The sequence below is a fragment of the Dendrobates tinctorius genome, unplaced genomic scaffold (genome assembly GCF_039654945.1).
Source record: "Dendrobates tinctorius isolate UK_male_01 unplaced genomic scaffold, ASM3965494v1 ptg000144l, whole genome shotgun sequence".
NCBI lineage: Eukaryota > Metazoa > Chordata > Amphibia > Anura > Dendrobatidae > Dendrobates > Dendrobates tinctorius.
Window position 1 is genome coordinate 3522734 of NW_027361811.1, and position 26771 is coordinate 3549504.

The window sequence follows — 26771 nt, forward strand, 5'->3', positions numbered from 1 at the left end:
AAACCACTGCAGCAAAATCTGAACTCCAATATGTAGCTTCTTCCCTTCTGAGCTTAACGATGCACATAGAAAGTAGTTTTCAACCACATATGAGGTATTGGCACACTCAGGAGAAATTTATCAACAAATTTTTGAGTCCATTTTCTCCTATTACCCTTGTGAAAATAAAAAAATTGGGCTTAAAAAATTTTTTCTGGGAAAAATGTGATTTTTTTATTTTCACAGCTCTATGTTATAAACTTCTGTGAAGCACCTAGAGTTTCAAGGTGCTCACCACACATCTAGATACATTCCTTAGGAGGTCTAGTTTCCAAAATGGGGTCGATTCCAGCTATTTTTGCTTTCAAATAATAAAATGGTGCTCCTTCCCTTCCGAGCTCTGCCATGCACCCAAACAGTGGTTTTTCCGCGTATATGGTGTATTGGCATGCTCAGGAGAAATTGAAAAACAAATTTTGGGGTCCATTTTCTCCTGTTACCCTTGTGAAAATAAAGAATTTGGGGCTAAAGAAAAATTTTTGTGAAAAAAGTTAAATGTTCACTTTTCCTTTCTCATTGCATTCATTCCTATGAGGCACCTGAAGGATTAATAAACTTCTTGAGGCTAAATTCAGGCTAGGCGTTTTTGCTGCTTTTTTATGATAATTTTCAGCTGTGTTTTACAGAACCAGCAAAGCCTATGAGAAATCTCATGCACACACATTTTTTTGTAATCAGTATTTTGTGTTTTGCATATTTTTTTTTTACATAGAGCACGTCACTTCTTTAATTGTTTTTCAGTATTTTTCACCCATTGACTTGAATGGGTGTTGAAAAAACGCTAAAAAAATGCACCGAAAATGCAGGTATCATGTCTTGCTGCATTTTTTGTGCTAAAACCTGGTTCTATGGAATAGGAATCTTTTTCCAACACTAAAGTTTGTCAGCATGAACAAGAGACAAATCCAGCAAGTCAAAACAGTAGCAAAAAAATGCATAAAAACCCCTCAAAAAACGCAAGAAAAACATGCTGAAAAAACGCCTAGTGTGAACTTACTCTGAATGTGGTTTTGAGGAGTTTGATGGGTGCAGTTTTTAGAATGATGTCACTTTTGTGCATTTTCTGTCATATAAATGTGAGGTGGTCCCTAAAAAAAATGGTTTTGAAAATTTTGATGTAAAAATGAGAAATCGCTGGTCAACTTTCAACCCTTCTAACTTCCTGACAAGAAAAAAAATGTTTCAAAACGTGTGCTGCTGTAAAGTAGACGTGGAAAATGTTATTATGTATTAACTATTTTGTGTGACATAACTCTGTGCTTTAAGAGTATAAGAAGTAAAATTTTGAAAATCGTGCCTTTTTCTAAATTTTTGCTTAATTTTCACAAATAAACACAAGACAAATCAAACAAATGTTACCACTATCATGAAGTACAATATGTCTCAGTGGCATCTGCTGACGCATTCCAGAGTTATTACCACATAAAATGACACTTGTCAGATTTAAAAAATGAGGCCCGATCATTAAGCTACAATGTGGCTCGGTCCGGTTAAGAGCAAATATAATAAATTCCTTTATTTTGGTCTGGGGGTCTTTATTTGGAGTAGATTTGTTAAAATGTGGAATCACATAATGAGGATGTCTTGTGTATCAGAGAGTCTGGTTTTATTCACTAAGATGTTTAACAAGGTGTATGAGACATTGAGAACCTCGGTGTCTTAAAATATCTGGATTCTTGCTGCCAACTTATTAAACTCAAAGCTGTTGCCCTGCTTTCACAATAAAATGCAAAGCCATAGAAAAGCAGGAGATAGAGGTAGCAGCAGCTATGCACACTAGCTTGCGTGCTGCCGCTATTCTCACAGAGTTTTCGTGTTTCAAACTATTTTAAATGTTGGAAAATGAACAGCGCTGCCAGGTAATCACGTGTTCCAAGCCTTTCTTACTGAGCCAAGGCAAAAAATGAAGAAAGTCTCTAACTTTTCAAGCCAAAGCTTATAAACAGAAACATTTGGACCCTGCATTAACCCATTGGCAGCATAACAATTGCTTAACGGTAGAATAAAAATAGAATGTCTTCACATTTTTGGAACTGTATTACTCTTAAATATTTCTTGAAAATAAAAGGGGTATTATTTGATTCACATATGAGTAAAGTAACTTAATATATTAGTAGCACTAGACAAGATTAAATAGTTCAACAAAGGGTAAAATCAAACAGTTCTACCAAACCAGTCCAGCCGGAGTGACCAATGGGCACACAATTATCCCCGCCGTCCGTGTGACCTTACACTTTAAACGCGAAGCATTGAGCACTAGAAAGTGCCATGTTGATCGTATTGATGCATAGACCCCTAGTCCCTGAGGTTTACACAGCGCATGTATGATATACAAAACCTACTAAAAAAACAAAAAAATAGCATAAAAGCCATCCCACCGTTGACAAGGAGACTGATCGGGGCGGTCCTACACAGTCTAATATTTTTTGATCAAAAACAGTATTACTAAGAACTGTTATTTAAATGCACTATTGCTTTTTACTTGTTTAGTAACAGCAGGGGTTTTGCTCATTTTGTGTTTTGTATGTTTTATGATCGATGTGAACATGCGTTTATGTGCTGCATGTATACCAACTTAAACCAAGCTCAATCTTTGTTTTTATAGTGCATGTACTGTATGAGTAACAGGAGGTCTTTAATTACACTGTCATCAGTTACAATGTAGTAGAAAAGGCTGTAGGAAACAAAAGCACACAAGACTATAGCGTGAACCCGTTTTGGGTACATGGAAAGTAAAAGGAAGGTGCTCACCTGCGCAGGTTGCAGGGAAGCTAGTCAGGCAGTGATAATCTCCTAATGAAAAAATATTAATTGTATGGAAACAAGAGCACACACTCTAATAAGTGACACATCCCTGGAATCTGTATCTTAGCCCCTACATCATGCTGTCCTCAGATTACATAGCAAAACCTGCTAACAAATTCACTTTAAGTACCACAACATTTTCCATTTTTAGCACTTAAGAGAAATTTTCAACACTTTTTTATTCTTTGTGTCCTTTAAGTTTTTAATGTTACTATAAATATTAAAAAAAATAAATATTGCACAGTTTCACACTGCTCTCTGTATTTACTAATGTATTCCCACTTCCTGTTCAAAAGAGATCACTTCTCAGTGATAATGTTATCATCAGGATTGCATTGAAAGTAACACGTTTATTTTAACATGTAAATATCCTCTTCAGGGAGGAAGAGGACGAGAACTATTTTGCCACCCTGGCAGAAGCAATCCTAAAAATCACCATTTAATAAATTTTGCCACATGATGTAGGATCTTCTTCCTCTCTGAAGAGGATATATGCACATTTAAATCCACAGAGAAGTATTTCAAGGCCTAACAGTCTCCTTACATCCACTTGGCACTCGCCACGAAGAAAAACATACTACCTTACACCCAATGTCATCTCACCTAGCCAAATCAGATCTCGCGATTTGCACTGATGAGGTGCAAACAACCCAAAACTTGTGTTGAAAATGGAGTGTGTTGTTTGGCTTCTTATTCCAAGTCATGTAGTATGGCTCATTAAAGGGTCGATACCGACTTTTAAGATTGCTACATCCAATAGGTGGCACTAGAGGTCTAGTTCTCCTCCTCCCTGAAGAGAATATTTGCATATTTAAATTTAAACTTATTTTCTGCTCAAAACAGCAGTTTAACCAAAACGTCTGCCTCATAATTATATAAAAATGTTTTCTTCATGCATGTTGTGGACTGAAATGGAAAGATGAAATATACCAGGTGCAAGAGCACGAGAAGAAAAGATGTGATAATTGAGGCTTGTTTATTTAGAGATAAAGACATTTTTGATGACATACTAAAAACATAAATCTATGTCTTTCTGTGTGTTCAGACAGCATTGATAAAACAGTAGTTTAGAACATGTAGCCATGTCAATGAAAACCTTGTTTGAAAATCTCTTAGATAGCAAACACATGTTTGGCAAGGTTTATCATTGCTAAAATGCAATCAGCAGCAATTAGCTAATGAAACGTGCTTTTGCCAACACAGTGGTCTGTATTTGTACTCATACACACGGCCATATTGTGGCTATATTGTACAAAGCTCCAATAGGGCTGCCATAGAAGTACATAAATTGGACAGTACCTCCATACAGTGGGGAAAATAACTATTTGATACACTGCCGATTTTGGAAGTTTTCCCATGTAAAAAAGACTGGAGAGGTTTTGTAATTTTTATCGTAGGTACAACTCAACTGTGAGAGACAGAAACTAAACACAAAAAACAGAAAATCACATTGTATGATTTTTACATAATTAAATTGCATTTTATTACTTGAAATAAGTATTTGATACAAAAGAAAAACAGAACTTAAAAGGAATCTGTCTCTCCCCCGGGACATATATGACCTATTTATATGGGCATACAGGTGATAAAAATGTTAAGCTAGTCCTACCTTATGACTCATATTAATGGTCTTGATGCTAAGAAATGTTATATTCTGTCTTTAGTCTTTATGTGCGGTGCTGTAAGAAATCCATGCCCCCTGTCTTCATTGTAATACTAACCCCATCCCATCAGCGTCAGTTAAGGCCCTGGAGTCCTGCACTCCCTCAGAAATACAGTGCATACAGTGGGTATGGAAAGTATTCAGACCCCTTTAAATTTTTCACTTTTTGTTTCATTGCAGCCATTTGGTAAATTAAAAAGTTCATTTTTTCTCATTAATGTACACTCTGCACCCCATCTTGACTGAAAAAAAACAGAAACGTAGAAAATTTTGCTGAAGCCCCAGGAAGCAGAGAACTCAATCTGCGCACGTGTGGCCTCAGAAAGATGGCCGCCACCAAGAAACCCGTGATTAACCCAGTTCTGGTCGCCTTGGACATTGGGCTACAGCGATACCCCATCTGAGGCATCGCCACATTTCTGGCATCCAAAGGAAGGGACCCTGCTGAGGTGCACTTCCCACAGCCCACACCGAACATCAGCATCGCCGACACCGGACCCCAGGACTGCAGCATTGCCCCACTTCTCTTATCCTGAGGAAGGGACCATGCCTCCTGTGACCCTGCTGTACCACCGCCAGCCCTCAGATAAGCTACCTTAAATTTGGAAAAAAAGACGGACCTCTATCTTATAAAAATCTTTTTTTCTGCTATTTTCCACCCCAAAATTTGGGCTGCGTCCTATGGTCCGATGCATCCTATAGTCCGAAAAATATGGTATTTCTGAACGAGTGAAGGGTACAGGTGCAGGATTCCGGGGCTGCAAGTGACACTGATGGGAGGAGGTTATTACAATGAGAAGTGGAGGGAAAGGATTTCTTCCAGGCATTTTACGCCCTAGAACCTGGAAGAAATCATTAACATAAAGAAAGAATATAACATTTCTCAGCAACAAGACCATTAATATTTTCTCGGCAACAAGACCATTAATATGAGGCACACAAGCAGGACTCGTGTAACATTTCTATTACCTGTATGCCCATATTAATAGGTCATATACGTCCCAGGGAGTGACAGATTCCCGTTAATATTTGGTACAGAAACTTTTGTTTGCAATTACAGAGGTCAGACATTTCCTGTGGTTATTGACCAAGTTTGCACACACTGCAGCAGGGATTTTGACCCACTCTTTCATATAGATCTTCTCCAGATCTTTAAGGTTTTGTGGCTGTCCCTGGATAATATTGAGTTTCAGCTCCCTCTAAAGATTTTCTATTGGGTTCAAGTCTGGAGACTTGCTAGGCCATTCTAGGACCTTGAAATGCTTGTTACGGAGCCATTTCATTTTTCCCTGGCTGTTTTGGGTCATTGTCATGCTGGAAGACCCAGCCACAACCCATCTTCAATGCTCTTACTGATGGAAGGAGGTTGTTGGACAAAATCTTGAGATACATGACCCCATCCATACTTCCTTCAATATGGTGCAGTCACCCAGTCCCCTTTGCAGAAAAGCACCCCCAAAGTATGAGGTTTCCTCCACCATGCTTCACAGTTGAGACGGTTTTCTTGGGGTTGTACTTCTCCATCTTGTTCCTCCAAACATGGCAAGTGGATTTGATACCAAAAAGCTCTATTTTGGTCTCATCTGACTACATGACCTTCTCCCATGCCACCTCTCGATCATCCAGATGGTCATTGGCAAACTCCAAAAGGGCCTGGACATGTGCTGGCATAAGCAGGTGGACCTTGCATGCGCTTCAGGATCTTAATCCATGACAGTGTAGTGATTACTAATGATAATGTTTGAGACTGTACTCCCAGTTTGCTTCAGGTCATTGACCATGTCTTCCCACGTAGTTCTGGGCTGATTTCGGACCTTTCTTCGAACCATTTTTATTCCACAAGGCAAGATCTTGCATGGAACCCCAGACCGAGTAAGATTGACAGTCATCTTGTTTTTTCATTTTCTAATAATTATGCTAACACTTGTTGTCTTCTCACCAAGCTGCTTGCCTATTGTCCTGTAGCCCATCCCAGCATTGTGCAGGTCTACAATTTTGACCATGGTATCCTTGGAAAACTCTTTGGTCTTGACCATAGTGGAAGGTTGGATGGTGTGGAGGTGTGAATAATTGAACTCGTTACCTGTATAAAAAACACCAGTCCACACACTCAACCAGGTGCAATTAATGCAGATAATGAGTGCAGAGTAATAGCGCTTCTTAAAGAAAAACAGGTCTGTGAGAGCCAGAATTCTTGTTGGTTGGTAGGAGATCAAATACTTATTTAATGCAATAAAATGGAATTTAATTATTTTAAAATCATATAATGTGATTTTCTGGTTTTTATCTTTGGATTCTGTCTCTCACAGTTGAAGTGTATCTACGATAAAAATTACAGACCTCTCCATTCTTTGTAGGTGGGAAAACTTTCAAAATTGGCAGTGTATAAAACATTAACTTTCCTCACTGTATTCCTTGGATTTTGTACAGAAGTGAACTGTACACATGGCATGCTCCATCCAATACTATATATGTGATCAGTGCCTTTATGGAAAAATTTCCCATACACGGAGTTCAACAAAAAATGCAGAATACAAAATACTCTTTTAATTCCTTAAGTAGGAAGCTTATTTTTTTATTTTTTTAACCTTTCCGCCATGGCCATTTTTCATTTTTGTTTTATATTTCCCTTGTACAATCAGCCAAAATTTTTTCTATATTTTTTGTCAACTGTTGTGAGCTCATTTTCTCGTTCACCTTTGATGTCCGATGAACTCCCTCTGCTGGTGAAGGGAGGTTGTGAAACTGATTTGGATGGGAGAGACCTGTCACCTGAACAGGTGGATTGCGACTGGACATCCGGAATCTCTGAGTGGATATAAGGCAGCCGACGCCCTGTAGGGTTGCTGGTGATTTCTCTGCTCTGAGCTCTGGCCTCCAGTTCAGTTCCTGTCTTCTAAAGCTAAGTTTTGCTCTGTTATTGTTCCATGAGATTTTGTCTGATTTGCTTAGTTTTGTGTTCAGCCAGCCCCGGCTTTGCTGAATTTCCATTTTTGTCCCTGATCGGTTAATCTCTTTTGCTCTGTCTTCAGAATATATCGGAGTGCTGATATAGGGATTTTGAAGTCTAGTGACTTCAGGGCCGTTTTTCCTATCAGACGTGTTGGGACATTTTTGGTAGGGTTTTTGCGGATTGCAGCCAACATCTTTTCTGTCCTTTCTTATCTAGTTAGTTGGGCCCCATCATTTGCTCTGCCTGTCTTTCTGTCTGTGTTTTCATCTGTTTTCACCGACAATACATGTCTATTGCTTTGGGTCTGCTCTGGGGCAGTTTAGATTTCCCCTTTCATTCTTTAGGCTTATTTAGTTCTCCGGCTGTGAAGAGGCGTCTAGGACCACCGTAGGAACGCTCCACGGCTGTTAGCTGTTGTGAATAGGATCAGGGGTCTGCAATCCGCTAGCTACCAACCTCTCCGGTTTTCTGGACTTAGCTTGGATTTTTGTTCTTTCCTCCTCCGGTGACTCATTCATAACAGAATCAATTTCACGACCTCCCTTCACCAGCAGAGGGAGTTCATCGGACATCCAGTGCTTGTTGTTTGTGGGACGAGTTGTATCTGTGACTCACTTAAAACCTTTTGAGGAGGACCCGATCCAAAAAAATGTCATATGAACATACCCTGAAATCTGCTGGGTACTGTAGGTTGCAGGCTCAGTTCCTGAGCATTCTATAATATGCTATGTCAGAAAGAGATTAAGCACCAGCAATTTCTTTGTTTTTGCGCTCCTGCATTTACTGAGACATTTTTTCAATGTCATGTCATGTCAGTGTAGCTGTACAAGATTATTGCTTTAATTGATGATTAATCCTTTTATATGGGTTGGTACTATTGTGATGATACCTTATATGTATAATTAATTTTTATTGTTTTAGTATCTTTGCACAATAATAGCATATTCTATGAAAAAACTAGACCCCTCAAGGTGCTCAAAACCACATTCAAGAAGTTTATTAACCCTTTACGTGCTTCACAGGAACTAAAGCAATGTGGAAGGAAAAATTAACATTTAACTTTTTTTTGCAAAAAATTTACTTCAGAACCAATTTTTTTTATTTTCACAAGTGTTAAAAGAGAAAATGAACCACAAAGTTTGTTGTGCAATTTCTCCTGAATACGCCGATACCCCATATGTGAGGGTAAACCACTTTTTCAGCGCACGGCAGAGGTCGCAAGGGAAGGAGCACCGTTTGACTTTTTCAACGCAGAATTGGCTGGAATTGAGATCGGACGCCATGTCACGTTTGGAGAGCCCCTGATGTTCCTAAACAGTGGAAACCCCCAACAAGTGACCCCATTTTGGAAACTAGACTCCTTAAGGAACTTATCTAGATGTGTGGTGAGCACTTTGAACCTTCAAGTGCTTCACAGAAGTTTATAACGTAGAGCCGTGAAAATTAAAACTCTTTTTTTTTTCCTCAAAAATGATTTTTTTTAGCCCGCTATTTTTTATTTTCACAAGGCTCACAGGAGAAATTGGACCACAAAAGATTTTGTGCAATTTGTCCTGAGTATGCTGATACCCCATATATGGGGGGAACCACTGTTTGGGTGCATGGAAGAGCTTGGAAGGGAAGGAGTGTCATTTTGGAATGCAGACTTTGATGGAATGGTCTGCGGGCATCATGTTGCGTTTTCAGAGCCACTGATGTGACTAAACAGTATAAACCTCCCACAAGTGACCCCATCTTGGAAACTAGACCCCTGAAGGAGCTTATCTAGATATGTGGTGAGCACTGTGAACCCCCAAGTGCTTCACAGAAGTTTATAAACGTAGAGCCGTGAAAATTAAAAATCTTTTTTTTTTCCTCAAAAATGATTTTTTTAGCTCGCTATTTTTTATTTTCACAAGGCTCATATGAGAAATTGGACCACAAAAGTTTTTGTGCAATTTGTCCTGAGTTTGCTGATACCCCATATGTGGGGGGGGGAACTACTGTTTGGGCACATGGGAGAGCTCAGAAGGGAATGAGCACCGTTTTGGAATGCAGATTTTAACGGAATGGTCTGCGGGCGTCATGTTGCGTTTGCAGAGCCCCTGATGCACCTAAACAGTGGAAGCCCCGCACAATTGACCCCATTTTGGAAACTAGACCCCCCAAAGAGCTTATCTAGATGTGTGGTGAGCACTTTGAACCCCCAAGTGCTTCACAGAAGTTTATAACGCAGAGCCTTGAAAATAAAGCCTTTTTTATTTCCACAAAAGTGATTTTTTAGCCCCCAATTTTTTGACCCCAAAGCTGGTAAATAGTGGAAACCCCTCAGTTCTTGCTTCAACCCTAACCCCAACAAACCCCTAACCCTAATCCCAACCCTAATTCGCCCTAACCTTAACCCTAGCCCTAACCCTAACGGAAAAATGAAAAAATATATATTTTCTTTATTTCATTAAGTTTGCCTAACTAAGGGGGTGATAAATGGGGGGTTATTTACTATTTTTTTTATTTTGATCACTATGATAGTTTATCATAGTGATCAAAATGAATGAATGGAATCTGCCAGCCGGAGCCTGCAGATTCCCGGAGGGCGCACTGCGCATGCCATTTTCTTCCGGATCCAAGATGGCGGCGCCCACCGGAGGACGCCGGTGGGACACAGGACCACGGGAGGGGACCCTGGACCACGGAGAGGTACCGGGGGGGGATCGGGGACCCTATTTCTCTCTCCTCTGATGTGCGATCACATCAGAGGAAAGAGAAATTAAATTCAAAATCGCGGCTCTTTTTGTGGCCGACATTATAGGGTTAATAATGGTGATCGCAAAAGCAGAGACCCCAGAGAAAATCCGACACTGGGGGGTGCTATTTACTTACTCCACAGCGCCGTGAATTCACGGCGCTGTGGTTTAGGTACCCTTAATTACCGCCATTAAAAGGCGTATTGGCAGTTGTTAAGGGGTTAAATGTACTTTATGTTAATTAAGATTTTATGTGATATACCAACACAAGGTAGCAGATATTTGTGAAGTGTAAAGGAAATGATATATGGTGTTCTAATTGTGATGTGCATTTGTATCCAGCCCCCCCCGAGTCAATACTTTGTAGGACCACCTTTGACTGCAATTACAGCTGTAAGTCTCTTGGGGTATTTAAGTTTGTGGGTGTAATATGAAAAAATCTGGAAAAGTTCATGGTGTACGAGTACTTTTTCAAGACTGTAAATCAAGATGATTGCTGCAAAACAATATATGCGCCAAATATTTTTTTATATTTTTCCATAATGAAATCACATTTTATAGATATTTTTTACCAGCCACATTTTTTGTTACAAACTTCGAGCCCTAGTCAACAAAATGTTCTTACCAGCTTGGCGTAAAACACCTTGTAACTGAAATCTGAAGTTGCGAAAAATGTTGTGACTTCTGACTTTTTTTTACGCTAGTTCTGCCTAGTTTTGCCAAAGTAGTTGGAGCTTGGCTGGGACAAGGCATGGCAAAACACGCCTGGACAAAGTAATCAAAATGAATGCCACATTAATCTGTAAATTACATCAGAAATGGACTTCAGTCCCTCCCTGGAGTACTTTTCTGTTGGAGATGAACGCGAGTTGTAAAATGCAGCTAATTCATTAAGAGGCATACACTTTTTAATGAATTAGATACCTTTTACTCCAGCAATGTTTCCACTAAGGCTGGTGTATAAAATGCCAGAACTGGGCCCTTTAACTTTATTTTCTTCACTATCCAATCTTCTATTATACTGGGCACACCAAAAATCAAGCTGAAGACATGCAGGCAGGGCAGCACATAACGCTCACATTGCAAGGCACTGTAGGGGGGTCATGGAGAAATGATATGTCTTTAAAGAAAAGAACTTTCATTCCACTTTCGACCCCCCCAAAAATCAAACATGGACAACTTCATTTCAAACAATTACTGTGATCGGTAGGAGAAAACGATTGTTTGTCTTTAAGTTTTTACACAATGACTGATAATTTTTAGCTGAAATTGTTCATTTCTGTTCATCATGTGTATGAGGGGCCATTAGGCAGAAAATGACCTAATGACTTTTCTGAAAAAAAGATTGTAGTTATGAGCTGTCAAATGTTCAGAGAGTGGACGGTTGCGTGACCAATCCCTATCTCCAATTTTCAATCTAGGACACGTACACGTGGCCGATGACAAACGGGTAAGATTCAGGGTCATATACAAATAATAAATACAGTAAAATGTTTAGAAATTGTAACTGTAGGGATTTGCTCTGGTAGGCAATAGCCGGGCGGCAATAACGAAGCAACACACAGGCATAAAGTCCAATTCCAGTGGTTTTAATGTCACTCAGTAACCAGCAGCTTAACAGAACATAAGGAAAACCAAACACATACTCCAGCTTGGCGAACCACTGGTCCCAGTCTGACCCCTTGCACGGGGCGGGCGTAACTAAGCAGCTGCCAGGTCCTGCGGCATCCGCCAGGTGCCATTCCCGGGGTTCTTCCGAGTCTTGCTGCTATAGTCCTGCAGCACGGGAATCCTGTATACAATTTCAGGCTGAGTCCACACAAGTTCCTGTAGCTTCCAGAAACACACTCACACTGTGGCAATTACCAACCTCCATTACATAGGGCCTAACTCCTCCCACCAGTGAGGTAGACATCAAATGGGCTGATCACGTGGCCCTGACATAATCGCAGGTCCCGTCTTTAGGGAAAAACCCTGCCAAACATTAATCTGCTGGGAGAAACATATCTTCCATCCAGTAAAACACCCTTTACTGTACCACATACCTCCCCCCTATGTTCAACCCTAGAGAGGTGGACACATGGCATACAGTGAACTCTGGACAGGGCATCTGCATTCCCCTGTAGTCTGCCTGCACGATGTTCCACTGAAAATTTTAAATTTTGCAGGGACAGGAACCACTTGGTGACTCGGGCATTCCTCTCCTTAGCTTGACTCATCCACATAAGAGGGGAATGATCTGTCACCAACCAAAATATTCTCCCCAGTAAATAGTAGCGCAACGATTCCAGTGCCCAGTTGATGTCCAGGCACTCTCTCTCCACAATACTGTACTGGGTTTCAGCTGGGGTAAGCTTCCGGCTCAGGAAGCTAACGGGATGCTCTTCCCCGTTAACTTCCTGAGACAGCACGGCACCGAGGCCTATCTCAGAGGCATCAGTCTGCACCACAAACTCTTTTTTGAAATTTGGAGTGATCAGGACTGGTGTACCACACAGTACCCCTTTTAATTTTGTAAAGGCCTCCTTTAACTGATCATTCCAGTGGACCATCACAGATTTTTTTCCTTTTAAACAATCTGTTAAAGGCGCGGACAGGGTTGCAAAGATGGGAATGAATCGCCTGTAATATCCCACCAAACCCAAAAAGGCCTTTACCTGTTTTGTTGTGAGGGGACGGGGCCAGTTCTGAATTGCCTCCACCTTGCTTACTTGGGGCTTGAGAACTCCTCTCCCAATGACATAACCCAAGTACCGGGCTTCCTCCAACCCTATGAAACACTTCTTTGGGTTGGCAGTTAGCCCTGCTTGTCGCAGGGAGTCTACCACTGCCTGTACTTTTGATAAGTGGCTTTCCCAATCGGTGCTGAACACAATGATATCATCTAGATAGGCTGAGGCATAGCGGCGATGGGGACGGAGAACAATATCCATTAACCGCTGGAACGTTGCTGGAGCGCCATGCAATCCAAAGGGTAACACCTTATACTGGAACAGTCCCTCAGGTGTTATAAACGCCGTTTTTCCCTTCGCCGCCTCTGTCAGGGGTACCTGCCAATAACCTTTTGTGAGGTCCAGAGTCGTAAAATACCGTGCTTGCCCAAAGCGCTTTATCAACTCGTCAACCCGGGGCATGGGGTAGGCATCAAACTTTGAAATGTCATTGAGTTTTCTAAAATCATTACAGAATCTCAGAGACCCATCAGGCTTGGGTATTAGAACTATTGGGCTAGCCCACTCACTCTGAGACTCTATGACCCCTAACTGTAGCATAATTTTTACCTCTTCCAAGATGGCTGGTCGCCGGGCCTCAGGCACCTGATATGGCTTTAGTTGGACCTTGTCCTGTGGCTCTGTGACAATGTCATGTTGGATTAGGGAGGTGCGTCCCGGGAGCTCCAAAAAAACATCTGTATTTCGGCTAATGAACTCCCGGACCTCCTGAAACTGTTTGGTGGACAAAGTATCTGCAATTTTAACCCCGGGTTGGGTTTCTCCTGCCTCGCCCCGAGGTAAGGGAGCCTTTTCCATCTGAAATGCTGGCAGCGGACTATCCCCACCAAGGTGCTCTCTATCTTTCCAGGGTTTAAGCAAATTAATATGGTAAACCTGTTCTGGCTTTCTCCGTCCTGGCTGGTGTACCTTGTAGTCTACTTGCCCCACCTTCTCCATGATCTCGTAGGGTCCCTGCCACCTTGCAAGAAATTTGCTATCTACGGTAGGCATAAGCACCAAGACCCGATCCCCAGGGCTAAAGGTTCTTACCCGAGCCTCCCGGTTATAGACCCGACTCTGTGACCGTTGTGCTGCCTCCATATGTTCCCGGACCAAGTGTAGGACGGTCTCCATTCTCTCTTGCATTTTTGCAACATGTTCTATCACAATTTTGTGGGGGGTAGGTTGATTCTCCCAGGTCTCTTTGGCTATATCGAGTAAGCCCTGCGGACGTCTGCCGTACAATAGTTCAAAGGGTGAGAACCCTGTAGATGCCTGAGGCACCTCCCGCACTGAAAATAACAAATATGGCAATAAAAGATCCCAGTCCTTCCCATCTTTGGAACCTGCCTTTTTTAACATGCCCTTCAGTGTCTTATTGAACCTTTCTACCAGACCATCTGTTTGGGGATGATAGACCGAGGTGCGCAACTGTTTAACATTTAACAACCGGCAGAGTTCCTTCATAATTTTTGACATAAAGGGGGTTCCCTGGTCTGTTAGAATCTCTTGCGGAATTCCCACCCTTGAAAACATACCCATAAGTTCGTTTGCTATAAGCTTAGTTGACGTGTGGCGCAGAGGAATGGCCTCAGGATATCGGGTAGCATAGTCTAGAACTACAAGAATGTGTTGGTGTCGCCTTGCCGACTTATTGAGAGGCCCCACCAGGTCTATTGCCACTCTCGCGAAGGGTACCTCTATAATTAGCAAAGGCACCAAAGGGCTCCGAAAGTGAGGCTGGGGACTGGTTACCTGGCATACTGGACAGGAACTACAGTACCATTTAACTTCATCATGAACCCCTGACCAGTAAAAATCGCTGCAGAATTCGGTCAAGGGTCTTCTTTTGGCCCAAATGCCCCCCCAAGTACATGCGCATGTGCTAAATCCATTACCAGCCTCCGATACATCTGAGGTACCAGCAACTGTTCTACCATTTCCCCACGTATTTTCTCCACTCGATACAACAAATCCTGGTTCAACTCAAAGCGTGGAAACACCGTATCTGCCCCAGGTTGTTGGGGTTCCCCATTGACAAACAGTACATTTTCTCTGGCCCGGGCTGAAGTAAGTACCAAAATTGTCACCTGATACATTCAAGTCTGACAACTCGGGTCCCAGTGGCAAGTCTTCCACCTCCCCAGCAAATACTTCTATGGGAGAACTCTCCCCCTCCTCCACCGAAGGGAAAGTTATTCCTACTGCCAGCACTTCTTCCTCCGGGCCACCAGGTTCATGCCCCCCCTTCTGGAGAATGTAACCTGGTTGCCTCTGGTGCCGGCAGTTGCTCAGTGGATGGGACAACAGACGGTCACAGTACAGAAAACAACGGAAAGTCTCTTCCAATTATCACTTCATAATGTAAATTAGTCACCACCCCCACCTCGTGGCACCGCCTCCCTGCTGGCGTGCTGATTACCACTAGTGCGGTGGGATAGTATTTTAAGTCTCCATGTATACACAACACCCCAATTTTCCGACCCGTATACTTGCTGGTGTGTATCCAGCTGGCTCATACAAGGGTTACAAGACTCCCTGAGTCCAATAGGGCCACAGCCGGGGTGCCCTCCACTTCCACCCGACACAAATGTTCCATATTGGGGCCTTTCGGGGTGCCCACTGCACACATTGGTTCAGCATAATGGGACTGGCGGTACCCAAAATTGGTGTCCATGGGCTCAGTCAGGTGGGGGCAATCAGCTCTCATATGACCTGGTTCCTGGCACCGCCAGCAGATTATGGGGCTCTTTACTTCCCCAGATAAGTCCTGAGCGGCCTTCCTGGGCTCCGCTCAACAAACCAGGGGCGGGGACTTAGGGAACCTTCCTGTTACCTTTCGAGGGGTCCCTCCCTGTAACTCTTTGGTAGCCCCATACCTTTATATGAAGTCTATCATCTGCATGGCATTAGTAGGGGATGCCTGACCGACCCATGTCTGGAGGGAGTGGGGCAAAGCCCTCCAAAATTTATCAGTCACGATGCGGTCCAGCATGGCCGTGGGGGACAACACCTCAGGCTGCAACCACTTTTGTAACAGGTGCAACAGGTCGTAATACTGGGACCGGGCTGGTTTGGAGGGGGTAAACTCCCACTGGGCCCGCACTAACACATTTACCCCAAGGCGTGTCAATATCTCACCCTTGACGACCGTGTAGTCCACCCTTTGCTCTGGGGGTAGGTCCTGACACGCTTTCAACGGTCATGGGGTCAGAAACGGAGCGAGAACATCTGCCCAATGGTCCCGGGGTAGCTTCTCTCTCTCAGCGACTCCTTCGAACATCTCCAGATACACCTCCACAACGTCCTATTTCTCCATTTTGGGAATCGCTGTACAAACGGCTTTCCGAATATCATGGATTCCCCGGTCAGCTCCTTTTGCCTGTGCTGTCGTAATATGCTGTATCAACAGCTGATTGGTTTCCTGCTGCTGCTGCATATCCTGCTGTCGCATGGCCTCCTGTTGCTGCTGCCGCATGACCTCCTGTTGCTGATGGATAGCCTGCTGCTGCTGTGTAGCCTGCTGCTGCATAGCCTGCTGCTGCTGTGTAGCCTGCTGCTGCATAGCCTGCTGCTGCTGTCGCATGGCCTCTATGAGCGTTTTTACCGTGGCCTCCATTTCTGGAAAGTTCCCCACCTGGGTCTCTGCCACTCATTTCACCCAGGACATAGGCTGGGGTACAAATCAAAAATAGAAACAACCTGGCCTTACTGCTTCTACCCGCATTCAGTCCACCAATAGTAGGGATTCGCTCTGGTAGGCAATAGCCGGGCGGCAGTAACGAGGCAACACACAGGCATAAAGTCCAATTCCAGTGGTTTTAATGTCACTCAGTAACCAGCAGCTTAACAGAACAGGAAAATCAAACACATACACCAGCTTAGAGAACCACTGGTCCCAGACTCACCCCTTGCACGGGACGGGCGTAACTAAGTGGCTGCCAGGTCCTGCGGCATCCGCCAGGTGCCATTCCCGGGGTTCTTCCAAGTCTTGCTGCTATAGTCCTGCAGCACTGGAATCCTGTATACAAGTTTCAGGCTGAGTCCACACAAGTTCCTGTAGCTTCCAGAAACACACTCACACTGTGGCAATTACCAACCTCCATTACATAGGGCCTAACCCCTCCCACCAGTGAGGTATACATCACATGGGCTGATCATGTGACCCTGACATCATCGCAGGTCCTGTCTTTAGGGAAAAACCCGGCCAAACATTAATCTGCGGGGAGAAACATATCTTCCATCCAGTAAAACACCCTTTACTGTACCACATAACATTAATTTAAAAATAGAAAAGGAGCAAATCAATTACTGGAAATCATAATAGAGGCTGAAACCAACTGGGAAGTGCGTATGCAAAAGAAACAAAAAACAAAATCAGAATATTAAGTAGAGTTCACTTTTGAAAACTAATGATTTTTTTTTCTACGTTTGGAAAGGATGATAGAAAACATGTTTGGTAATTGTGATATTGGTTATGGAGAGTGCTGAACTTTCCTTTTTCTTTCTGCTTTACTAGCATTCTCCTTCAACATGGCAATGCACGTTGATTAACTGAGTACTCTGTTAGGGTGTATTTACTTTTTTTTTATTAATGAGTGCGTTACTTTTTAAACTTACTTGAGAAAGTATCAATTGTCCATGAGATCGATCCACAAATCTTCTCAGAAATGAAAAGTAAATATCTGCACCTATGGTATTCGCAAGATATCGTAGTAGAAAATAACCCTATAAGTGCAAACACAAACAAAATGTTATTCCAAAAAGCAATCCAAGTTGCATAAATGAATCATGGGGTATAATACAGACCACAAAACAAATCGATAGAAATTTGAACAATCTGTCATTCAAAGAATTCACATATAGTAAAGCATCATTGTTTCATTACTAGTACAATAATATGCTACAAAGGAACATTACTGTATAGTGGCAGTGCTATGGGCATGTCATACAGACAAATGTAAGAAAAGCACAACGTATACATACACTGTTATACATGTTTAATTCTTGAGCACAATTTTGGGTTCATGTAAATAAAGGTCAGTGTCCATATTCCATGCGGTTCACTTTTTCTTGGATGTTTGCATAAGAAGAATCTGTGCTTGAGGTTCCGTTGCCATGCACCTGCCCAGTAAATATTGTGACAGGGTCACTGGCACAGTATTTGAGGGGAGATATGTGTCACTGCGCATAATGGCGTCAGTGATGTGAAACCAGAGTATTTTCCCCCAGCACACTACGTGTTGCGAGGGTTAAGTTAAAGTTGCATACATGGGTGGGTTTTATGTGGACACTATAGAGTTGGTGGGAAGATGTCCACCTTATCTCCACCTGCAGGGACAGCACTGGCATGTGCTGACAAAACTTGTGTGATGTCACAGTCATTTGATGAGTCACATGGTCTGGGTTTAAATAGCTGGACTTGAGAGGCAGTGCGTGTGTTGGAGAGGAAAGACTCCAAACGGTGGCTCCAGGTGGAGCTGAAGACACATGGTGGTCTGAGCGGGTGAATCCCTCAGACTTATGGGCTTTGCTATACGTTATCTTTTTGTTTTGCCATTATGCCAGAGGCCATATTTACTTTGCTGAACTCTGCTATGGTTTGTGATGTTGCACAATAAACCAGCAGGTAATTTACCACAAGAAAAGTTCCTCCGTCTATCAGAGGAGGAGCTCATCACCTCAGCATGGGAGTAGGGTGAGGTGAGTATTAGTTTTTTTCATTACTGACAGGCACAATGGGGGCATTATTCTAATTAGAGATAGAAACATCATGGGAGGGTTATTATTAACAGGAAACACAATCAAGGGGTTTTGTTAAAAGGAGGTACATTGCGGTTCATTAATAAAAGTAGACCTAACTGAGGATGTTATTTAACAGAGGAACAATGGGGTGGAGGCCATTATTAAAACGGAGACACAAAGGGGGTCACTATTAGGCCGGGGTCAGACTTGCGAGAAACTCGCACGAGTCTCGCATCTTAATACCCGGCACTGCCGCCAGCATTCAGGACCGGAGTGCGCGGCTGCATGTATTTCTATGCAGCTGGGCGCTCCGGTCCAGAGTGCCTAAGATGCGAGACTCGTGCGAGTTCTCGCAAGTATGAGCCCAGCCTTTAAGGGTGGCACAATAGGTGTGCATTATTAAAAGGAGGTACAACGGACATTATTATTATTGTCAGGAGGCATAAGGGGGTGGTATAACTTTGTGGAGGTACAGAGAGGGCATTATTAATCTGTAGGGAAACAAAGAGACGATACTATTATTGTGCATGACATAGGGTGCATTACACTTTGTCTAGGACACTGATCGAAGCCATTACATAATTTGTGTGGGTGTATGTGAGGAGGTTGCAATGAGGCAAAGCTATTTGTCTGTTTGATTCTGAAGAGATTAGTCATGGATGGAAGAAGAGGTCATGGTGGTATGTTGGAAAAGAAAAAGGAAAGTTAGTGACTTTGAAAAGTGGAGTCACCAGTGAGTCAGTAATATCTACCATTATAAAGTTATAATATCAGTCTTAGTACCATAGCCTTGTTAATCATCAGTGTGGTGGAATTATCACTACTGAAGACGGGCAGATCAGGCAAAATTCGAATTTTCCTCTTTGCGCAGATTTTTATTGTGAAATTCGATTTGTGGAGACGTTATCCTCAGTGAATTTAATGTCTGTCTCCAGACCTCAGAGCATAACAAATGTAAGGTGTAAAAAAAAAAAAAGTTTAAAAAAATCCTTATATTCTCCTTACTGGCCCCTCCACTCCTCACCATCCCCTGTCCCTTCTTTGCTGCGTCTTGTCATCACAATTGCTCATGTAGAAATCTCTTAATCCTTGACCTCTCATTCTAGGCTTTGACTTCTGTCTTTGAAGAGACCTGGGAGGGTTCCGTGCAAATGTATGAAAGTTCACAACGTGCACCACAGTGCTGATCAGAAGATACGACGAGGAATGAACTGGTGAAGGAGAGGAGCAGAGGTGCTGGAAAGGTGATAGTTGAGGTGAGTATAAGGACTTTTAATGCCCTGTGTGTTTAGGGTCTGGTGGTAATATCTGCCTCATTTAAGTATTGATGGTACTATTGGTCTTGCTACAGATGTGTTTGGTAATAATCGGAATGATGCCATTTAATGTGTGGTGGTATTGTGAAGCCATACTGTTGTGGCATTATTTAACCTTATATAGCGGTATTATTGGTACTATTACTACATGAGGAAAGTCATATTTGTAATAGAGATCTCAATCTCCAGAAGTGGGTGTGGGGGGACTCTGTGCGTTTACATGCCAGTGTAGAATTTTAGTCCCAGTCCGGCCAAGCTTGTGAAGAACAATATCTGGGAAGTTTGCAGGCTAGGTCAACAACTTGAGCTCTTTATCATGTTAGAGTATGTGCACACGCTCAGGAATGGTTCAGTATTTGCTTAGGATTTGACTCAGGTGAAATCTGCACCAAATCTGCATCTGAGGTCATTTGCAGGTCACCTGCTTTTTTGATACATTTTTACATGCATTTTTTGTGTTTTTTCCGCATGCGTTTTTGATGCATTTTTTCATTGCATGCGTTTTTATGTCACTTGAAATAAAGCTAATTGAAAGCTGGCTCCTGAGAAGGAAAAAAAAGTGATTCCCTGTTTGCAGATATATTGGGGTATGTGCACACGTTCAGTAAACGCTGCACATCGGACACTGCGTACATCTGCAGCATCCAGCTGTTACAGCATAGTGAATGGAATTTCAAGAAATCCCATGCTCACTATGCGTGTACCGTTGCCCGCAGCTAACCAGCACAGACGGACATGTGGCACATCTTTCCTCACCGCAGCAGGTCAATTTATGTATCGGAGACGCTCAGTCTCCTCTGTGTAAATTACCCATAGACTTTCATTAGATGCAGTAAAAACACATAATATGTACGTGACTAGAAATATAAAGTGTGGGAACGCAGCTTACTACGCATGTGTACTAATTTAAATAATGGTGAATCTTGTGACACAGTCGGACGTATGTGACACAGGAAGTGGAGGGAAGCACAGAGAGGTCCCCTCCTTTTTAATAAATAATTTTTTTTAAAAATGGCGTGGGGTTCCCCTATATTTGCTAACCAGCCAGAGTGAAGCAAACTACTGGGACTGGTATTTCAGGCTAGTAAGGATCCAATATCCATGAACCTTACCAGCCTGATAATACCAGGCTGCAGCAGTCTGCTTACCTTGGTTAGCAAAAATAGTGGGATCCCATCCAAAAAAATAGAATGGGATCCCCCTATTTTTGTTAACCAGCCAAGGAAAAAGCAGACAGCTGCGGTCTGGTATTCTCAGGCTGGCAAGGCCCATGGATTTTGGCCCTCACCAGCCTAAAAATAGCAGTCAGCAGCCGCCCCACAATTGGCAGGTCCAAAGATGCCCCAATTGTGGCACTTTTCCTGGCTTTTCCCACTTGCCCTGTAGTGGTGGCAAGTGAGGTAATATTTGTGGGGTTGATGTCACCTTTGTATTGTTAGGTGACGTCAAGCCCACGGCTTAGTAATGGAGAGGCGTCTATTAGACACCTATCCACTACTAATCCTATAGTTACATGGTAAATAAAGACATAGCCAGAATAAAGTATTTTAATTGAAATAATGACACAGATCCTCATTAAACCATACTTACTGCATCACCTATTCCACCGATGCCATCTCCTGGAAGAGAATTAAAATAAAAAAGCAACAATATCCTTACCCGTCTGCCGAGAAGATATACATACTGTCCAAAGACGAGTCCAGCTCTGCTACATCTGGATGCCTTTGGCTGAACGGTGACATTATCCTACCATTCAGCCCGACATCCAGACACAGCGGAGCTTGAAGATAACTGGATCCACGGCGGTCACGTGCACTGCAGTTCTCGCGGTCAGCTGATCATGAGAACTTAGCTAGTGATCAGAGATAACTCCGTCCCCAGCGGTCACATGCACGGCAGTTCTTGAGATCAGCTCAGCTCATCACGAGATCTGCAGTGTAGGCGAATTTCCGGCCGAAAAAAGGTACACCTTTATTTAAATTAGTACACATTCATTGTAAGCTGCATCCCCGCACTTAACACACATGTGACTAGGAAGCAGGGCTGTGGAGTCGGTAAGCCAAACCTGCGACTCAGACTCCTCAATTTCCCTTCCACCGACTCCACAATTTCGACTCCCACATATATTGCTTATATTTAAATGAAAAATTTCTTGTAGTACAATGTGAACATCAGACATTTAATAATTTTTATGATACAATAATCAAGATATTTAGATAGAACATAATATATATTTATTGGAATACAACTTTAGAACACAAAACACTAATAAATTGTAAATATGTAGTACACTATGTAATATCGAATATATATATATATAACACTATGTAATATGTAAGTGGCAAAAAACAGTTTTCAACAAAAACATACTACATTTATGCAGTCTATGAATGTCTTCTGAGAAATAGTGAAACATTTTGCTGAAATATGGTCAATCTGCTTGCTATAGGAGATGGAGTGAAATCTTTTTCCTTGCGGCAACACTTTCCCTGCTCCATGTCATCAAAATACTTGTCAAAGTCAAACGCCTCATCTGATGAGGATGAAGATATGGCAGCAGTAGCACTGTCAGGACCCAAGTCATCTTGTGCCTGGCAGTCCTCCTATAGGCCACACATCCTAACTGCTACTTCAGTCAGACAGGGCCATATTTGCCACTAGGCACCCGCGGGCACGTGCCTAGGGCGGGACGATGTGGGAGGGCGGCACCTGGGCAAAGTTTTTTTTTTTTTTTTTAATAATGGAAGTCTGGGTCGGATCCTCCCCTCTCCTTTTGAAGACATCATACTCACCTGTCACCTCCTCCAGTGGTGCCTGCAGCTCCGATGGTCTCCGGCGCCGGCATTCTTCTTGTGTCTGTGAGTGGTCACGAGGTACCGCTCATTACAGTAATGAATATGGACGCCACTCCTCTCCCATAGGCACGGCATCCATATTCATGATCTTAATGAGCAGTATCACGTCACCGCTCACAGAAACAGGAAGATTGCCGGCGCCGGGAGCGGTAAACGAGATACATGCAGGGACAGCGCGAGGTGAGCCCAGGCATGCATACAGGGAGGGGGAGATGAGTATGAGCCCAGAGGGAGATGAGTATGAGCGGGGGGGAGGGGGGAGATTAGTATGAGCGGGGAGATGAGTATGAGCCGGGGGGAGATGAGTATGAGCGGGGAGAATGAGTATGAGCCAGGGGGAGATGAGTATGAGGGGGGAAGATGAGTATGAGCAGGGGGGAGGGGGCAGATGAGAATGAGCCCAGCGAGGAGGGAGGGGGGAGATGGGTGCACTGAGGAGATGAATTCACTGGGGAAATGGCTGCACTGAGGAAATGGGTGCACTAGGGAGATGGCTGCACTGGGGAGATGGCTACACTGGGGAGATGGGTGCACTGACGAGATGGCTGCACTAGGTAGATGGGTGCACTGAGGAGATGGCTGCATTGTGGAGATGGTTGCACTAGGGAGATTGCTGCACTAGGGAGATGGGTACACTGGGGAGACGGCTGCACTAGGGAGACGGGTGCACTGAGGAGATGGCTGCACTGAGGAGATGGCTGCACTGAGGAGATGGCTGCACTGAGGAGATGGCTGCACTGAGGAGATGGCTGCACTGAGGAGATGGCTGCACTGAGGAGATGGCTGCACTAGGGAGATGGCTGCACTAGGGAGATGGCTGCACTAGGGAGATGGCTGCACTAGGGAGATGGCTGCACTAGGGAGATGGCTGCACTAGGGAGATGGGTGCACTAGGGAGATGGGTGCACTAGGGAGATGGGTGCACTAGGGAGATGGGTGCACTAGGGAGATGGGTGCACTGGGGAAACGGGTGCACTGAGGAGATGGCTGCACTGAGGTGATGGCTGCACTGAGGTGATGGCTGCACTAGGCAGATAGCTGCACTAGGGAGATGGCTGCACTAGGGAGATGGCTGCACTAGGGAGATGGCTGCACTAGGGAGATGGCTGCACTAGGGAGATGGCTGCACTAGGGAGACAGGTGCACTGGGGAAACGGGTGCACTGGGGAAACGGGTGCACTGGGGAAACGGGTGCACTGGGGAAACGGGTGCACTGAGGAGATGGCTGCACTAGGGAGATGGGTGCACTAAGGTGATGGCTGCACTAGGGAGATGGCTGCACTGGGGAAACAGGTGCACTAGGGAGAATGGCAAAAATTGCTGATGTGAAAGTAGCCTAAATGTCTGCATTAGTCATACTCACCAATGGGGAGGCAGCACTAATAGTTCCTAGGGCAGCATAAACTCTAAATACGGCCCTGCAGTCAAAGCTTCTTTTCCTTTAGTAAGCGGTTGATCAAGCAGTATGCGATGACTTGGGTCCACATAAACAGCTGCCAGAAAAATTTTATTTTCCAATAGCTGTGTCTCTCTACATTTCATTGAAGCAGAAATGCCATCTGCAATTAAACCTCCTCTTTGGGACAAGCAAAATAGCAAGTTCTTCAACTCCCTTATGAAAATGCCAGGAGTTAAATCCTCAGCTTGTAATTTTTTAGTCACTGTAAATGGGTTATTAAGCAATTCCTTCAATTCAGCCACCTGTGTCCATTGACCTTCATTTAGGGTTACCTGAGGGTTCGTCATATCTATAAGAAACGGTTTTGTAATCGATCAATCATTAAATAAGTGCTGCCCCACCGAGTGGCTTGATCGACAATTGCCCCTTTCCCAGCACGTCTCTTCAAGATGGAATCAATTTTAGGGGTTCTGGCGGCAATAATCAATTTCCTTACTTTTCCAATCAGATTTCCAGCATGTCCCTCTTGCAGACTATCTCTTATTGCCAGCTGCAGCATGTGCACAACACATCGCATGTGATGAATATTAAAGTGTTTTGAAGCACCTTCAACAAGATCATCTATTTCTAAAGTATAATTTTGCTGTTCTTCAGTTGTAATATCTGTCTGTTTCTCAGTTAACATGAACAGCACTGTGGCCTCCCATCTCAAACATACTGAATCCTAAATTTTCTTCTAGTTGTTGTTCATTACTGTCATTCATCAGTTTAATTGTACTTATCATGTTTGAAGCATTGTCCGTTACAATAGCAAGAACCTGTTCTTGTGTGAATGTAGCCTTAGATCAGGAATAGAACAGCCATTTATAGGAAATTTCATAACTTTCCCAAATTCCTATGAAAAAATATTCAGCACATTCTGCATTGAACTACTGTACCCAATTTATTATAAATTTTAGGAGTCGGAGTCGGTCCATTTTATACCGACTCCACCAAAATGAGCACCGACTCCACAGCCCTGCTAAGAAGATAATGCAGTTTTACCGCATCTAATGATAGTGAATGGGTAATTTACGCAGCAGAGTCAGAGCATCTCCACTACATAAATTGACATACTGCGGTCTGGAAAGACGCGCTGTATGTGCGACTCCACAGGGAAGCTGGAGGCGTCTGTGCACGCATAGTGGGCATGCTGTAACATCTGACCGCTGTGGTTTTGACGCTGCGGAGGTATGCAGCGTCCAACCGCAGCATTTACTGACTGTGGGAACATACCCTTACTTAAACAATACTTGAACAATTTTTGTAGTGTGATGTGGTCCATTACCCTACTCAAAGAAGCCACTGACATTGCAGGCACCAGTTGCCATGAAGGGGAGCACATGGTTTGCTTCAAAATACAGTTACATGATTTGGGTCAATGTAACACTGTATATGCATGCCCAAAAAATGGTTCTTGTGTCCCAATTTTCTGAAAACCATAATGTATTCATTTTTTTGGTTGATGAAGCTGTGTGAGCCGATTTTTTATGAATGCCAATTTGGATAGATATGAGGTTGTGATAGCATCTTATTGCATTTTTTGCAGTGCTGCAGTGAGAAAAAAACAAACAAACCTCATTTCAGGCATTTTTCTTTTGGTTTATGTACCAACATAATAATAGAAACTCACAGCTGTTTGCTTTATCTATGCTGGTTTTAAAATATAGGGAGGACCCCATGTTGATTCTTTTATGTAATTATTTGTTTAATGAGCGCTATACCCAAAGAACAGGTGCTGACTACAACTGTCATCAACAACGCCTGGTCTTCCTGATCGCAGGGAGACCAGGTGAGGATGATGATGGTTGTAGTTAGCTTGATTCCCAGGCGGTGGGTACTCACTACAACTGTCATCAGTGTCGCCTGGTGTCGCTGATCGCAGGGAGACCAAGCGAGGTTTATGAGAGTTGTAGTCAGCACCTGGGAACAGAGCTAACTGTACTGCTTTTTCCAGTCGCCAGTAGGTGTCACACAGATGACACACAGATATCATCCGTGTGTCAGTGTGCACGTGTACAGTCCGTGTGAACACACTGACATGTGCGCAGACCCATAGATTTGAATGAGTCTACGCGTGTAAGTGTCTCCATTATGTGTGAAAACTGTCACATGTACCGGAGACACGGACATGTGAAGGAGGCCTAAAAAGAAGTTATCAAAAAAATGATCTACTGATTAAATCAGGTTTTTCTGTTAATATTTTTTTGTCAATGTTTCTTTTTTCATATAACAATCTGTATTAAAAATAAAATGTAGAAATCCTGCAATTCTTGCAATTATCACAATTTCTACCGGGGCATTTTTAGACTCAAAAATCTTGTTTCAGGAAATAACATGTACATAGTGTGACGCAGTGACCCCTATTACAGCTAGGGGGTTCTGTGTCTGCGCTTCAGGATATGTTTGGAGGCATAATTATGATGGTGAATTAGGGACTGGCATTACTGTAAATGGCCGGTATGTGTCGCAAAGGTTCTCTGCGCTGTAAGCCCAAAATGATATGGTTATGCTGGGACT

General features: G+C 43.2%; 1 protein-coding gene across 17 annotated transcripts in view; it reads right to left on the reverse strand.

Annotated features, from left to right (window-relative positions):
* The window catches only part of AOPEP (aminopeptidase O (putative)), a 767795-nt gene that overhangs the window by 276796 nt on the left and 464228 nt on the right, over window positions 1-26771 (reverse strand). For all 17 annotated transcript variants that reach the window (XR_012220365.1, XR_012220366.1, XM_073545970.1 and 14 more), the window contains one exon: window positions 17518-17625. Coding sequence is in view for 15 of the 17 variants with exons in the window: in XM_073545970.1 (XP_073402071.1) it covers window positions 17518-17625 (108 nt within the window). In the remaining 2 variants the exon portion in view is untranslated. The remainder of the gene's footprint in view (window positions 1-17517; window positions 17626-26771) is intronic.